The following is a 14,268-nucleotide window of genomic DNA, read 5'->3' as shown; positions in this document are numbered from 1 at the left end:
ATTTTCTAGACCATACACAGTTGAGGGATAAAACTTTTATTTAAAAAATTCAAATTTCTCTTGACACATAAATCTTAGTTGAGGTAAGTTAATGTACTAGCTTAGGAAAACAACTTTCAGGATTGGGTTTCATAAGCCATTAACACTCTGTTGCTTGCAGGGCTCCAAGAGCTAGAGGTGCAAATTGTAAAGGAAGTGTCAAGTCTTCCATCCAGCTGACCTCTGCTGTGCAAGAACAGAATTTACACCTTTGAGTTCAAGCCTCTTCCGCTTCTTTGCATCCTTTGTTCCTTTAGTGCTCGGCTCTCTTGCCCTGAGACTCTCCACTCCTCCTCTGTTCACAAGGTGCAGCTCCAAGAGGTGGCTGAAAGTACCTCATTGGCAATTTGGACAGCGAGGCTTGTGCCAAGTTCAAATAAAAAACAAAACCACCACAATAGCAACAAAAGAACCATTGGCAAACTGCCCTTGTTCAACACACAGCTAAAGCCTGAAGGCAGAAAAACTTCTCTTGCCCTCCCCAGCTCTCCAGGGCAGCAGTAGGAGCCTCTCATGGCCCTTCAGTCCTTTTATGTATATTCTGAACAACCTGACATGGCATTGCCACCTCTGGAAGTACCTGAATTCAAGGTTTAAGCTTTATTTTCTAATATGTAAGTAAATATCCTGAAGAATCTATAGTCTGACCAGCCCCTTCAAGAGCAGATGCAAAGGTACCTGACCCATTGGTACCTCAGAAGTGTGGATATTCACAATTTTACTTTCCATAGGGTAGAAGTACTAAATTACAACTAGTACCTGATACCTGAAGTGTGTAAGTAGAACTGCCAGCACTACTACATGGAGCAAGACTTAAGTCAGCTGCTGTCTGGAGTTCCTGCCTGACCCTCTGAGCAGGACTGACACTTTTATCTACTGAACCTTTATGTAAAAGAACTGAAAACACTCTTCACAGGAGAACTGAAGTAACATGGAAAGCACAGGATATGCCAGTATTCTCTCTTTCCCTAACACTGAACTAGTGAAGCTTGAAAAGCTGAGAGTACTGCAGGCCCTTTGTTGCTAACAGTGGATGATCTGACCAGCAGCAGCTCAGCCTTCCTCACTTCACCTCTTCCTGCCAGTTCCACCCTAACTCTGCCTTGTGCAGGTTCTTTGCACTCATCTAAATGCACACAATTTTTTCTCCTGTAAATGGTAAAAATACCAACAGCCATTCTCCTTATCTGAAACTCTTGCACCCCTGCTACAGCTGCTTGGGGGAAAATTCAGGCAGGATGGCTGATCTTTTTGTACTGACTGTGGGTATGGACAATGTTAATTAATTGTAAAATAAGCTTTTTGCTTTAAGCTTATTATGTAGCATAGAGGGCTAATGTAGCACATTGCCACTGAAGGAAAGGCAGTATGATTGTCTAGGCTTTATAAAAATAGTGCTACTCTAACATGATAAAATAGATTTAATTTTAATTGAACCTGAGGTAAGAAGCCTGTCAGTGAATGTTACTTTTAAATATTCTTTAAACCCAGTAGCATTGCAATCTTTTGACCAGGAACAGGCTCTCTTTGAGACTGAGCCTATCCATCTTGGTTGCCCCTTAGAGGAAAAATGTGTAATTTTACATAACTTCTGAATTCCAAGTCATTTAATTCACACTATTATTTATCCCATCCTACTCTATGGTGGAGGCAGCTTAATTACCACCATCCCTTCAATTCTGACTGCCCCAGGTCAAATCTGTGCAGGCAGGGCCCACCCAAAGCCCATCTCCCTTACTCCAGGTGGACTCCAGCAGCAGCTGCAGTCTGTCTGCAGTGCTTGGGCCATGCACCTGCAGTGAGTGCCCAGTGTCCCCAGGCAGAATTTGGGATTGCCAGGAATCCTGCACATCACAACAGCTCTTGTGCTGGCAGTAAGAGAAGGCTGTCTCTGAGTGTTAGGAGGGCTCTGAGGAATCACAGCTGCCAATCCACAGGGTGAGCTCAGGTACCAAATCACTGAGACTTGCTCTGACACAGGCTCTGTGTGAATTGTAACCAGGGAAGACATTGAGAGAGGCTCAGGATCACATCCTGCTCTGGCTTGGTCTGCTTGAGGCAGCCGTGCATGGTCAATGTAAGCATCACCATGCAGCTACTACAGAAAACACATTCCAAATGACAACACAGAAAACAGCTCCAGAAGCATGGAAATAAGGCACTTAGGTGAGACAGTAACAGGCTGGCTCCCTCTGAGGCCTGGGCTGGCTCAGAGCTCCCTGCTGCAGAGGGATGAACAGTACCGTGCGCGAGGAGGCGGCTGCTGCGGGCAGCCCCGCTGCCCACACAGAGCCCGAGGCAGCATCGTGCACAAGGAAGCATAGCAGGGCTTCACTGCTCTAAATACTGTGCTCTGAGTGGCAGAAATACAACTTTGGTCCATTACCACCCCTGAAACACTCATTTCACAGAGCAGCAGCTTTAAGCAAAGTTAATTCTGCACAACGCGCGTACCCTGAGACGAGTACAATGAAATACTGACAAAAATCAAGTCTAGAGGAAAAAAGGGAAAGGTCTGATGGACTGCTTAAATTAACTTGCCTACACAAATGCTTGTTTCTAGCTTTTCTGGAGTAACAAATCCAATGTTTCACAATTATTGTTTAAATGAATCCAGTATGAAGTACAATATAGTGGAGTTCAAGTACTATAAAGACAGGGGTTTGTTACCAGATTGCTGTCAAACAGCTGGAAACTCAGCTTTTAACATTACACTTTACAGCAAGAACAAAAAATCCCTTTACTCACTGCTAAAAGACCAAAACCTTCCATCCTGGGTATGAAAATGAACATCCAAAATACAAAGAGCCACAGCACTGATCAAGTACCCAGTCAAAGACCACTTCTCTGTTGTTAGAGCTGATGGTTACTCGAAGCTTGAAGTTTCCTCCCTCGTGGCTGCAGGCTCCCAACTGCACAACTTCCATGTCAAATGTCACAGTCGAGCCAGAAGTAACAGCAGGCAACTGGTTTGTCATCTCTTTTCCATTTACAAATACTGCCCCTGAAACAGTCAGCAGACCTAACAATATTTCTCATTTTCTGTACATACATCTCTCTATTTTTTGCAGGCAAATGAGGAAGTAACCCTGCTACATTTCTCTTGTCACATGGAACAGGCTGCAATAACTGCTAGCAGGAAGAGATCTGTGATCTCACCAAGGATTTTTCACTGCACAAGCAGCACATACATCAAAGTTGCTCATATGTAATGGGATCTAAAGAGCCAGGGGCTGTGGGTTTTGGGAAGGAAAATTCCTGCCTGTATCAGGAATAGTGTGGCCAGAAGGAGCAGGGAGGTCATCCTTCCCCTGTACTGTGCACTGGTGAGGGCACACCTGGAGTGCTGTGTCCAGTTCTGCCCCTCAGTTTGGGAAAGACATTGAGACACTCAAGCTCATCCAGAGGGGGCAACAAGGCTGGAGAGGGGCTGGGAACACAAGGGAGGAACCCCTGAGGGAGCTGGGGGTGTTTAGTCTGGAGAAAAGGAGACTCGGGGCTCTTATCACTCTCTACAACTCCCTGAAAGGTGCCTGTGCTCAGCTGGGGCTGGGCTCTTTCTCCAGGCAGCACTGACAGAACCAGAGCACACAGTCTCAAGCTGTGCCAAGGGAAATACAGGCTGGATATTAGGAAAAAAGTTTTTTATGGAAAGAGTGATAAAGTTCTGGAATGGCCTGCCCGGGGAGGTGGTGGAGTCACCATCCCTGGGTGTGTTTAAAAAGAGACTGGATGTGGCACTGGGTGCCAGGGTTTAGTTGAGGTGCTAGGGCATGGGTTGGACTCGATGACCTTTCAAGCCTCTTCCCAGCTGGTGTTTCAGTGGCTCTGTGGCTCAGACTCACCGTTGGTGCTGATGCACACGGCCTTGTCCCGCTGCAGGGACTCGTCGCCGTTGCGCTGCTCCACGCACACGCCCAGGCTGTCCCGCCGGTCCGGCTGCCCCACCGTCTCAATCCTAACAAGCAAAAGGTTAAGTCCAAACCTGAAGCTTTAAATCAAAACATATCATGAAATCCTGGCAGTCACTCCAGATCCCTGTACTGTGCTCCAGGGCTCTCAACATATGCACCCAACCTTTTGGGGAGATCTCTGGTGAATGACAAAATTCCTGCCAGCTTTCCCAAGAGCGCCACTGAGGAATACTCTGTTAATCTGTACAAAGTATGAAGCAAACCTTTGCTTCCTGCAAACTTCCAGTCCTATTTAATACAATTCTCCACTGTCACAGGGAGAAATGGCCTTTCAAAATGATTTTCAGTTGTCTGAAGCATACAATATGCTCAGCTGCACCATCAGCTATACCACACTACTGGTCAGCATCATGTATTTATGGCAAGACAGTTGTAGCTTCAGCAGGGATTTAATAAGCATGACTGAAATAGGTTTTTTGGACCCTAGCATATTCTGCTGTAATGGGAGGAGGATGGGGTCTTGCTTTGGGGGTGTATTTGGTCTGGGCTTTTGTAATAAATCAGCCTGGTGCAAACCAAGCAATGCCAAGAACAGCATTTACATGTCTGGCCTCTGCTCAGCTGTATTCAGAGTATTAGTCTGGGGAAAGAATCTCTGAAGAAAATGCAAACAAGTTGTGCAAATGACCAGGGACTCAGTTCCCTGCGGGCCCCAGCAGAGCTGTGAGGCTGCACAGTTAGTGCACTGAAGGGCTGTTCTAGACTTGAGTCCTTTCTCTTGTACTGTCACCTCTCAAAGGTGCTAAATCCTACTTTACAGAGAGCCTGAGTGACTCAGGAAATTCAGATGGCCTTTTCTAGAAAGTAAAGCAGTTGTTATTTTCATTGCAGCTTGAGAGAAAGAACAGACTGATCTGTGGTTGCTGGCAAACAAAAGAAAACTTCAGCAAAGCTTTCAATAAACAGCAGTTAGAGGGGACAGTGGACTGGCACACAGTGGGTTAACTCTTTAGAGGCAAAGATAAAATTGGAACCATGTTTTACTTTTGCACTCCATTAGGTTTTTCAGTCCACTGGGAATGCCACTAAGAGAGCAATAGCCTTGCACTGTAAAGAAAAGGGAAAACGATTACTTGAATCTCCAAGAAGCTTTTACTTTGGAAGGGATCCACCATCTTTTCCCAGAGCAACTCTAAAGGAGATTTCAAATTCCTTTTGGTGCACAACAAAAATGCTGCACATCAAAACCTTGTCTCTGGCCCTGCAGCCCAGACACTGAACGTGGTGAAGCCCCACCAGTTTCCATTTGCCTCAGCACAGAGAGCTCTATCCAAGGGCATCACAGGCACTGCCTCAGCCTCAGCAGGGTTGTGCTGGGTTCCTGACAAAGTGTGACCACCACAGGGTGAGCCCAAATCACTGTGTGCCTGGCCACAAGGACTGTGGCTCCCCACAGCAAAGAAAGCTTCAGAGAGATGAAGAGCAGCTCACTGTGGAGAGATGTTCCCTTCCCTAAGGGCAGCTCCCTGCAGGCTGCAAGGCAACAGGAGGAGACTTCACCTAAAGCAGGGATGTTTTGCTACAGCTTGGCCAAATGCTTCACCTCAGGACTACTGCCAGTTTATCTTTAAAACACAGATACAAAGCACTGTGTTTATCACAACTTCACTGCTCACTGACAAGCTGTGCCTGGGTCCTGAACACAGAGAACACAGAGCTGTTTGAGAATAATCACTTGTGTTCCAACAGCTGGAGGAAGTCAAGCACCAAGTACTACATCTCCCAGCCCAAGAAAATCTCTCACACTTCCAAACAAGAAGCTACTCTTGGACCTTGGAAGAGGAACAAAACCAATTTTTGAGGTAGTCTTCAATCTCAAGATTCGTGTCACGATAGCTCTTGTGGACATGTGCTTGTTTGAGCTCTGCTATCCTGAAACAATCTCCTCTTGGAGAGAAGTCCATAATCAAAATGTGAAGCAAAATATTTACATATGCTACCAATAAAAATGATAAAAAGCACTGGACTGAGAGAGAACCAAGGGAAACCTCAAGGTTCTGCCTTTAATTTCACAGGCATTGCTGAGCCAAGAGAAGTTAAATCTAGCAACGGATTTCAAATGAAAGCTTTAGATCTTTTTATCCATCTCAGACAGGGCAACTGAATACATCCTCACACTACAACCATCTAAAGTTAACATAACCCATTATCAGGAAGGGATAAATGAAACACCATGGAATAAGTCATGAAAGTATCATGAACAGCCCTTTTCAATTGCCTGTGGGGGCCGCCTGCTGCACAGCAAGTAGTTTTATTTAACCAGGGAAAAGATTAAACAAAGCTTCAGAGTCTCTGAGGTCTGTAATCACAACTGACATATCCACAAGGACATTCCACATACCCTGTTAAACAGCATCATCTCAGGGATAGGATGACAGGCAGCAAAGCTGCCAAGGTTTTTAATCACGTTCTGTGTCAAATGGAAAGCCTGAAATTCACAAGATCCCTTCTCCACTCTGGATCTTCTAATGCCAGTTTCAAGCAGTAGTCTGACCAGCACTAATTATCTCACATGTTCAAGGCATTGCTGCCAGACTGTCATCCAACAGCACATCAGTGTTTTCATGTCCAAAGTCTTCAGAGCCAGTGATTAGTCTGGGAAGGAAAGCACCCTTGACCCAAGGTTAAAAGGAGCTAGAGGCAAAGCTCCACTGACTTCAGCCAGTAACAGCTGCTACAAAACATCAGGAAGTTCAACATTCCACAGATCTGCTCAGCATGAGCTATATTTTACCATCCCTCGGGAGTTCACTCACTTATATAAAAGTGCAGGTCCTACAAAAACATCAGGTGTTTTCCTACAGAGCCAGGAACTAAAGGAAGGTCAGATGTCACACAGAGGCATTACCTTGACTGGAGCTGAGCTGATTTACAACTCAAACATGCCTCAGGTTTACACACAGCTCAGATGTGACAGCTCACAGGGGATGCACCAGTCACCCAAAAAGGACTTGCCTGAATGTTAATGTCTGCCCACAGAAATAAGTAGGAGCTTTGGAGTAGAGCACACCACAGGACTGAGAATCATTCCGAAGCGCTATGTTTCTTCGGCTGCTCAAGCTGTAACCCTCCAGACCAGTTGTCCATTCTTCAAAGAAAACAAACAAAAAAGGAAGAAAATTGTGAACCTCAACTTGGTCCTGTCTGTGCCAAATCACCCCAGTCCCAATGTCTACTCAGTCCACCTCATGCAGCTTAAGCTATGTTAAAAACAGGGGCTGGTTTTGCCTTTTTCTTATGGAGAGATTTGTTTTTCAAATAAATTGTAATTACAAAAAGTATTTTCCAGCTCAGAGTTCACCAGGAGTTCACTCTTTGCTGCAATCCCTGCCAAGTCTTATTGTAAGAAAAGGAAGAATGAAGGAAAGCCTTCATTACCCACTGAGCTTAGAAATTTGTAAGTGAAGAGAAAATTTCAGTATTCCTCTCTCCAAGATAAGAGCTTGTTACGAGCTGTAAGTCATCAAAAATCCTTATGTTGTGGTGAGGGAGAAGAAAAAATAATGCTTTTCTTCTGGCTCACATGCTCCCCAAGGCTAAGGAAGCAGCGAGCCACCCGTGAACGGCTCACTGAGCATCCCTCAGCCAAGGAAGCCAAGAATGCATTGCAGGACAGAGGGACAGCTCACGACACGTCACAGGCAGGGACCCCCCGTCCCACAGCAGCAGCTGCACCCCCGGAGCGAGGCCGGGCAGTACCGTGGGGCACCAGCGAGGTGCGGCCGCTCTGGGGCACGCTCCAGGGGCTCCACTCCTGGCGCCCGTCCCCGCGCGCGCACACCCGGAACTGGTAATCCACGTGCGGGTCCAGGTGCAGCACCAGGAACTCGGGCTCCGAGCCCACGTACACGTCCTCAAAGGGGCTGCCCGGGCTCTTGCGGAGCTGCAGCCGGTAGTCCTGGGCCGTGAAATCTTCATCCACCTGCGGGAACGGTGACTGCGTCAGAAAGGAGCCTCTGGCTCTCCCTTCCCCTCTGCAGGGCACGTGTCAGGGCAGCACTGCAGGTGATCAGACTCACAAGGCACTTCAGAGCAGAAAATGTGCCTTGTAGAAAGTAACATCAGTGTCTGAACCAACAGATGTATCAAATTATTTTATTACAGTTAGAAAATATCTACAGAAGAAGAAACATTTAACAGAAGGCTGTTCATTCAAGCGGAGATATAAAAAGATCCTACAGCCAAAAGCTGGAAACAACTTTGCAGAAGAAATTCTGTGCCAGTTTTTAACAGCAAGGGAAAATTAATGTTGTCCTTCATAAACTGTTCCAGGGAATGATTTCCAGTTCTTTGATATCTCTGAGTCAAAAGATATTTACACACACACCCCCTCAAAAAACCCCCTCCATTATCCCCCAGGCACAACCAAATTCAGGGAACTCCTGTACAGCCCAGAAAATCAGACCCCACCTGAGAGCAGGGCCTATGGTTTAATAACCTGAGTCCACATCCTTACAACTGAAGGGTGGCCAGCAATGAGTGGCTGTTGCTAGAACAACAAAGGTTTGTTTGATGCTGCCAAGGAGCATAGGGCTGTCCAACAACATCCAAACCACATCAGACCACAGCAGTGGTTTACTCAAAAATAGTTTTTGTGCGTTGAAGAGAAAGGCTACTGGACTAGCTAATACAGTAATATTTTCTTTTTCTAACCACTGCATCTCCCTAGGAACACAAATGTGTTTAGGGGTAAAAGCATAACAGAGCAGGTCCAGCCTCCTCCTGGATCTGCTAAAGCAAGTGTCACTGCAGGCAGACACAAACCCAGCACCAGCCTCACACCATCACTGCACTACCTTGTCTTTAAATGACACCAATACCCTAAAAACCTCTTAAGTTTTTAACTCCACACTGGAGTGGACAAGTCCTTGGAAGTTCAGAACTAGACAGTTCAGAAAGAAAGTGGATGGTTTGGTTTTTTTTAGAAAATACTCAAGTCAAAAGGAATTTCACACAGAATATTTTACCCACCTTACACCATCGGACTAAAATACCTCCAGGCTTTTCCACAAACTCCTCCAGCTGTACAGGTGGGCGGGATGCCACAGTTCCATGTCTGTATATTTGATTTTTCAATATAGTAAGGAGGCAGTCATCCAGCTGGGCAGATAAACAAGGCACATCAACCAAGGAGGGCACTTCTGGTAAGCTGAGAAAGGAAAGTTTGCTGTAATGAGAGAGGCCAGCTTCCACAAATTCAAATTTCATCCATACACTTAAATCTGTGCAGATTTGAAAAGAGAGAGCAGCTGCAGAAATTGGCACGTGCACTCCAAACTTAAAAGACTCAGAAAACATTGTGTTTCAGCCCTAACCAGACTGTTTGTCAGCAAATACTCTGAAACACAGGCTGTTCTACAGGGAGTGGCTTCATCCTTCACAAATAAACAGCCTGCATTTCCACAGAACATATGGAGGGTGAAAGCCCCCTCCATTCTGGGAGTGCCAGCCCAAAGAAAGTCTGGGAAACAAGCAGGACAGCAGCACCTCAAATGAATTTTTTGAGGCAATGGAGCAGAAAGCTTTTGTTTCAAAGGAGAAAAGATCCCCTACAAAGAAGGGCACACGTGCCACTGCCTCAGATCACCTCTCAGAATGTTGGTGTCTTACCTATCTAGCTGAATATGTAAAGCTTTTTTTGTAAAGTTGCAAAGTTTCTCATTCTGTTGTCCCACATCTCCATCAACTGCACTCTCTCCTGCAACCAAACAGTAAAAATAATTCTAATGAGACAACATCCACAGAAAGCATTCTTTGCTTCAAAGAATAACCAGTTCTGACATGAACAACCAATTAAATGTGAAGCACTCACAGCACTTTTGCTAGTCTTAGCTAGAAAATGCAATTACAGGTAACAATATAAAGCCTATCTAGCAACTTTTGAAGCTCTGAAAGCTACCTGTAGACACACCCATAACAAATGTAATAATTTGCCTCGGGTCTCAGACAGAAGCAGAACTGGGATCAGATGATAAAAAAAACCCAGGATTATTAATCCCTTTCTCCTCTAGCTTTAAATGAAGAAAAAAGCAAAGCACATTCACTGATCAGAAAATAAAAAAGCAGGCACTTAAAAGCAAGAGATAAAGTCAATCATTGCTCTGTTTGCTACAATCAAAATGGTACTATTGTCACAATGAAGGAAATAATCTAATCCATGCAACAGAGCGTGGACATAAATACAAATATCTTCCTAAGCTTTCCATATAAAGTAGCATCCCACACTTCATCTTACAGAGACATATGCTCCAGTCTCCTGTCTGCTGACTTTAGGGTAATTTACAACTTCAGCAAGCTCAGTCCTTTTCCAAGGGGAGGATTACACACGTTACAAATCTCTGAAGGAAAGCACACGTCATAATTGGCAGCAGGAGATTTAATAACCTCAGAGGTTTAACTCCTCTGTGCCTCTCTGCAGCCTGTGCTGGTCCTGCCCACAGCCCTGGGTGATGCTGCTGCTCAGAGCACCCAGGGCAATGGGAACTGCAGAGAGCCAGCTCCTCACCAGACCCCACAGAATTTCACACAAAAAACTTCTGCCACCACTCTGATTCAGTAACCTGAGACTTAAAATAAAATCAAGGTGAACAGCAGCTGTCCCAGAGCTGTGGTGGTACAAAAAACCCAGCAAAATAATCCTAAAACACAGCCACTGCTCCTGTGAGCAGGAGGCACTGAGCTCCCCAGCCAGCACAAAGCTCAGGGCTGAGGAGGAATTGGGAGCTTTCCCACCCCTGGGACACAGCTCAATGTGCTTCAGCTCCCAGAACTGAGCTCATGCTGAAAGAAAGTTAAAGTTGAGACATGAGAACAATGCAAGGAAACTGCCAACACACTCATGGCTCAGACACGCTCCCAGTAGGTTCTCCAGCCTGGGGAAAACAGGCAAGAGTGACATTCCTTTCTGCCGAGGTACTTAGCATCAGCAGGGTATAGTCTGGCCCTTACAATAATATTCCATTTTTGTCTGCCTCATCTTCAGACTTTTTAGAGAAATTTTCCCCATACAATGGCCATTTGATTCCTCATGTTCCCCACCAGCAATAACATAATCACACTCAGCACGACAATGTGTTTATTTCAGCAAGACAGACATAATTTACTTCACCAAAACAGACACTTTGCTACGGGGGTACCCACAATGTATTTTGTTCCAAAGTACCCTGACATACTTTTCTGTCTACCCTGGAGAGGTAGAGAATGTCTCTGCAGTGAAATAATTCTCACATAGGTACTTCCTGCCCTCCAGGAGAAGCTACACTGGCATATGCACACCCTAGGACTAGAGTGAAATGCTGAAATACAGATTTGTAGGAGATAATAATGATCAGCTCTTCACTACATCTACCCAATTCTTAACATTCAGTTTGAGATAATCCAAAATGAACCAAACACACTGATAACAATGGGAACATTCCAGACTTTAGACAGACCCACACTGGAAGGCAGAGCTAAGACTCAGCACCGGGTCCTGCCTCACCTTCCCGGAGCAGATCATCGGCCGTGCTCACTCCGTGCTCTATCAGCTTCTGGCACTCGTCCAGGGGCTTGATGCTCTCCTGCTCGATGACATCCACCTCCTGCAGCAGGGACGTCAGCCGCTCGTCCAGCAGCTTCTTCAGGGTCCCCTTCAGATCGCTGAAATGCTGCTCAAGCACATCTCTGGTCGATGTAGCACTGTCTTTGATCTGAATTCAGGTAACAGGAAAGAAGGATTCAGGATAAAGGCAAAGGCCATGCACAACTTTTATTTTTCTGAAGCATCTCATCCACACTTGCTGGAGGAAAGCTGCAAATGGAGTCTGCTTTAAAAAATGATCAAATTAATGAGGTCATTTTTAGTACATGTACAGCAGGAAGGGAGGCAAAGAAACCAGCCTGGAGGAGGGGAAGAGCATATTAGCTAAGCAAAATGCAACTTGGGTTATGGGTGTTTCAACCAAGGAATTTTTCTTGTCAGAAAAATCAAAATGTTCTGTAGATCTCCTGCCTGCTGCCCCTCAAAAAAACCCCACTGCTTAAAACCCACTCTTCCATCCTCTGGTAATCCTCCTTGAAAACAAAAACCTATCAGACTTTATAAGATTATCTAGGAGCACTTTTCTAAGTGCTATCACTTCACTGGATTTTAAAAATCCTCATAAAACTGCTTTCTTTTCAATTTTGTTCAAACAGCTACCCTTGGTGACCGGCCGGACAGGGTGAACAGCAAGTCTGTTTTGGTTCCGGAAGAACCTGACCACAGAAGGCTCTACAAGTGCTCATTAAAATGTCTGCAAACTTGCTGAATCTGGCTTTTAGGGAAGAAAACACACTTGAACATCCTTGAGCTAAAGATGCAAAAATCAGAAGTAAACATCTCCCTGTGAACAACTTTCCTAAGTCATGCACACAAGGAAATACTGCAACACGCTGACGGCCTTACACGTTAACTTCTAGATCTTTAGAAGTACAGACAACCAACACAGGAAGCTCTCTGGTTAGGTAAAATAAATTTCCTCTTCACCAAATACTCATGAAGGTCTGCAGCTGCCACACAGCTCTGTTTCCCCTTTCTTGTAAATTCAATGCTTGAGGAAAAAAAAGGAAGTATTTAGCTTTGTGAAGGGGTGGGGCAAAGGAAGACAGAACACTGACTTCTCCAAGCATTTTACCTCCCTTACAGGCAGATACAAATTCAGCAGCTCAGCCCCAGAATTAGATACTGCTCATCATGCAAAAGAGGAAATGCAAGTCCCTGAACACACAGAGCTCTGTGAAGTCTCCAGAAAATCACGCCCCATTGGTCCAAAGGAAAAGGATGCAACGTGAGTGATCCAGTCCCATCACATCAGCCAACCAGTCCTCAAATAATAAAACTGCCACTATACAAACCCTAGTCTAGCACATTCAGCACCTTGGGAACACAGAGAACTCTTGGATGTGTACAAAACAGCAAGAAGATGGAAAGAGAGAAAACAGAAACATGCACACGGCAGGGGAATTGCCCCCAAGAGCAAAAGGAAAAGTGAACTAACTACACACTCACTGCACAAAGGCACATGGGTGCCTCTCATTGCCCTTGGAACTGCCAAGCAACACTCTGAGATGACAAGGTTTGGATGAAAGACAGCCATGAACAATTCATTTTCTTAAGCAGTCTGTGGTTTCAGTGCTGCCTAATTAAATGTCCAATGATCTGGGAGCGGGACACTCGCCCAGCAGATCCACAGCCGGTTTCTGCACTAACGCGATCCGCTTCAGAAAAACAGGTTACCACGGAAACACTCCCTAAGTTTGGTTTTGTTTGGGTTTTTATTTACCCCTCGCAGAGCTGAATCAAAGACAGCAAGGCATCACTTCCAGCCTGCAAACCTCCATATGCTAAGAGGCCGCCCGGGCAGAGGAGCCGGCCCGGCACTGCGGCTCTCCTATCTGCTCCTGCATCTCCCGCGGGTGGCTCACAGTCCCAAGGGGAGCCCTGCCCCGGCCGCAGACAAACCAGCTAACCGGGAATGCTGGCAGCCTCCTGCCTGACCCACGAGTACGTGAGCCAGGCACTGCGGTGCATGGGGACAGCAGCCTTCAGCACAGCATCCAGACCAGGCAGATATCCGACGTGAAGATGGGCAAAACACACCCTATTAAATCAGGCTTAGCATCCCAGCTACTTTGGAAAACGTAGTTCTTTAAGATATTTATTCGTGCCTGGGAAAGCTCCCTCTGGTCCCAGAAAAAGAGGCGCAGCCCAGTAAGAGAGTTCAGCTCGCGCCCCTTTCCCCCGACACGTCGCACATCTGCCGTTCCCACGCGCTCCATCTCCGGCACCCCGCCGGTCCCAGGGCTCTCATCCCCCCGGTGCGCCGGGGCTCCCCCTCCTCCACCCTCCCCACACCTGAGCCCGATCCCGGCTCTCCCGACGGACAGGAACCACGGACAAACACCGTGTCCCGGGAGAGGAGCGGCCAGGGCCCGCCGCCCCCCAGCGGGGCACAGCCCGGGCAGGGCTCCGGCCGCTCCTGCCGGGGCAGCTCCGGAGAGCCCAGTCCCGTCCCGTCCCGCTTCCCCACCTGCTCCCGCGCCTGGTGCAGCCCCCTCAGCCGCTGCTGCAGCTCCCGCCGGTAGCTCCGCGCCGCCTCGATGCTCTCCCGAGCCTCCTGCAAGAGGAGCCGCACCTCGGCCTCGGCGGCCTCCATGGGCAGCCGCGGCAGCAGCGAGGCGGCGGGGCGGGGCGGGCGGGCGGACCTCGGCCCCGGAAGGGCCGCGCATCCGCGGG

At 46.9% G+C, this 14,268-nt stretch overlaps 1 protein-coding gene across 1 annotated transcript; it reads right to left on the bottom strand.

Moving 5' to 3' along the window:
- Positions 1 to 34: 34 nt before the first annotated feature.
- On the bottom strand, positions 35 to 14,198 carry CRLF3 (cytokine receptor like factor 3). The gene is made up of 8 exons (XM_084218524.1): positions 14,063 to 14,198; positions 11,494 to 11,701; positions 9,624 to 9,711; positions 8,985 to 9,162; positions 7,713 to 7,935; positions 6,969 to 7,101; positions 3,885 to 3,997; positions 35 to 3,043 (listed from the first exon to the last, which is right to left on the bottom strand). The coding sequence occupies exons 1-8, from the start codon at positions 14,186 to 14,188 to the stop codon at positions 2,790 to 2,792; spliced, it is 1,323 nt and encodes a 440-aa protein (XP_084074650.1). The 5' UTR covers positions 14,189 to 14,198; the 3' UTR covers positions 35 to 2,789.
- Positions 14,199 to 14,268: the final 70 nt, after the last annotated feature.

The sequence above is a fragment of the Fringilla coelebs genome (assembly GCF_963513975.1).
Source record: "Fringilla coelebs genome assembly, chromosome: 19".
Classification (NCBI taxonomy): domain Eukaryota; kingdom Metazoa; phylum Chordata; class Aves; order Passeriformes; family Fringillidae; genus Fringilla; species Fringilla coelebs.
Note: the sequence above shows the minus strand (reverse complement) of the source record. Positions and strands in the feature narration are given on the sequence as shown.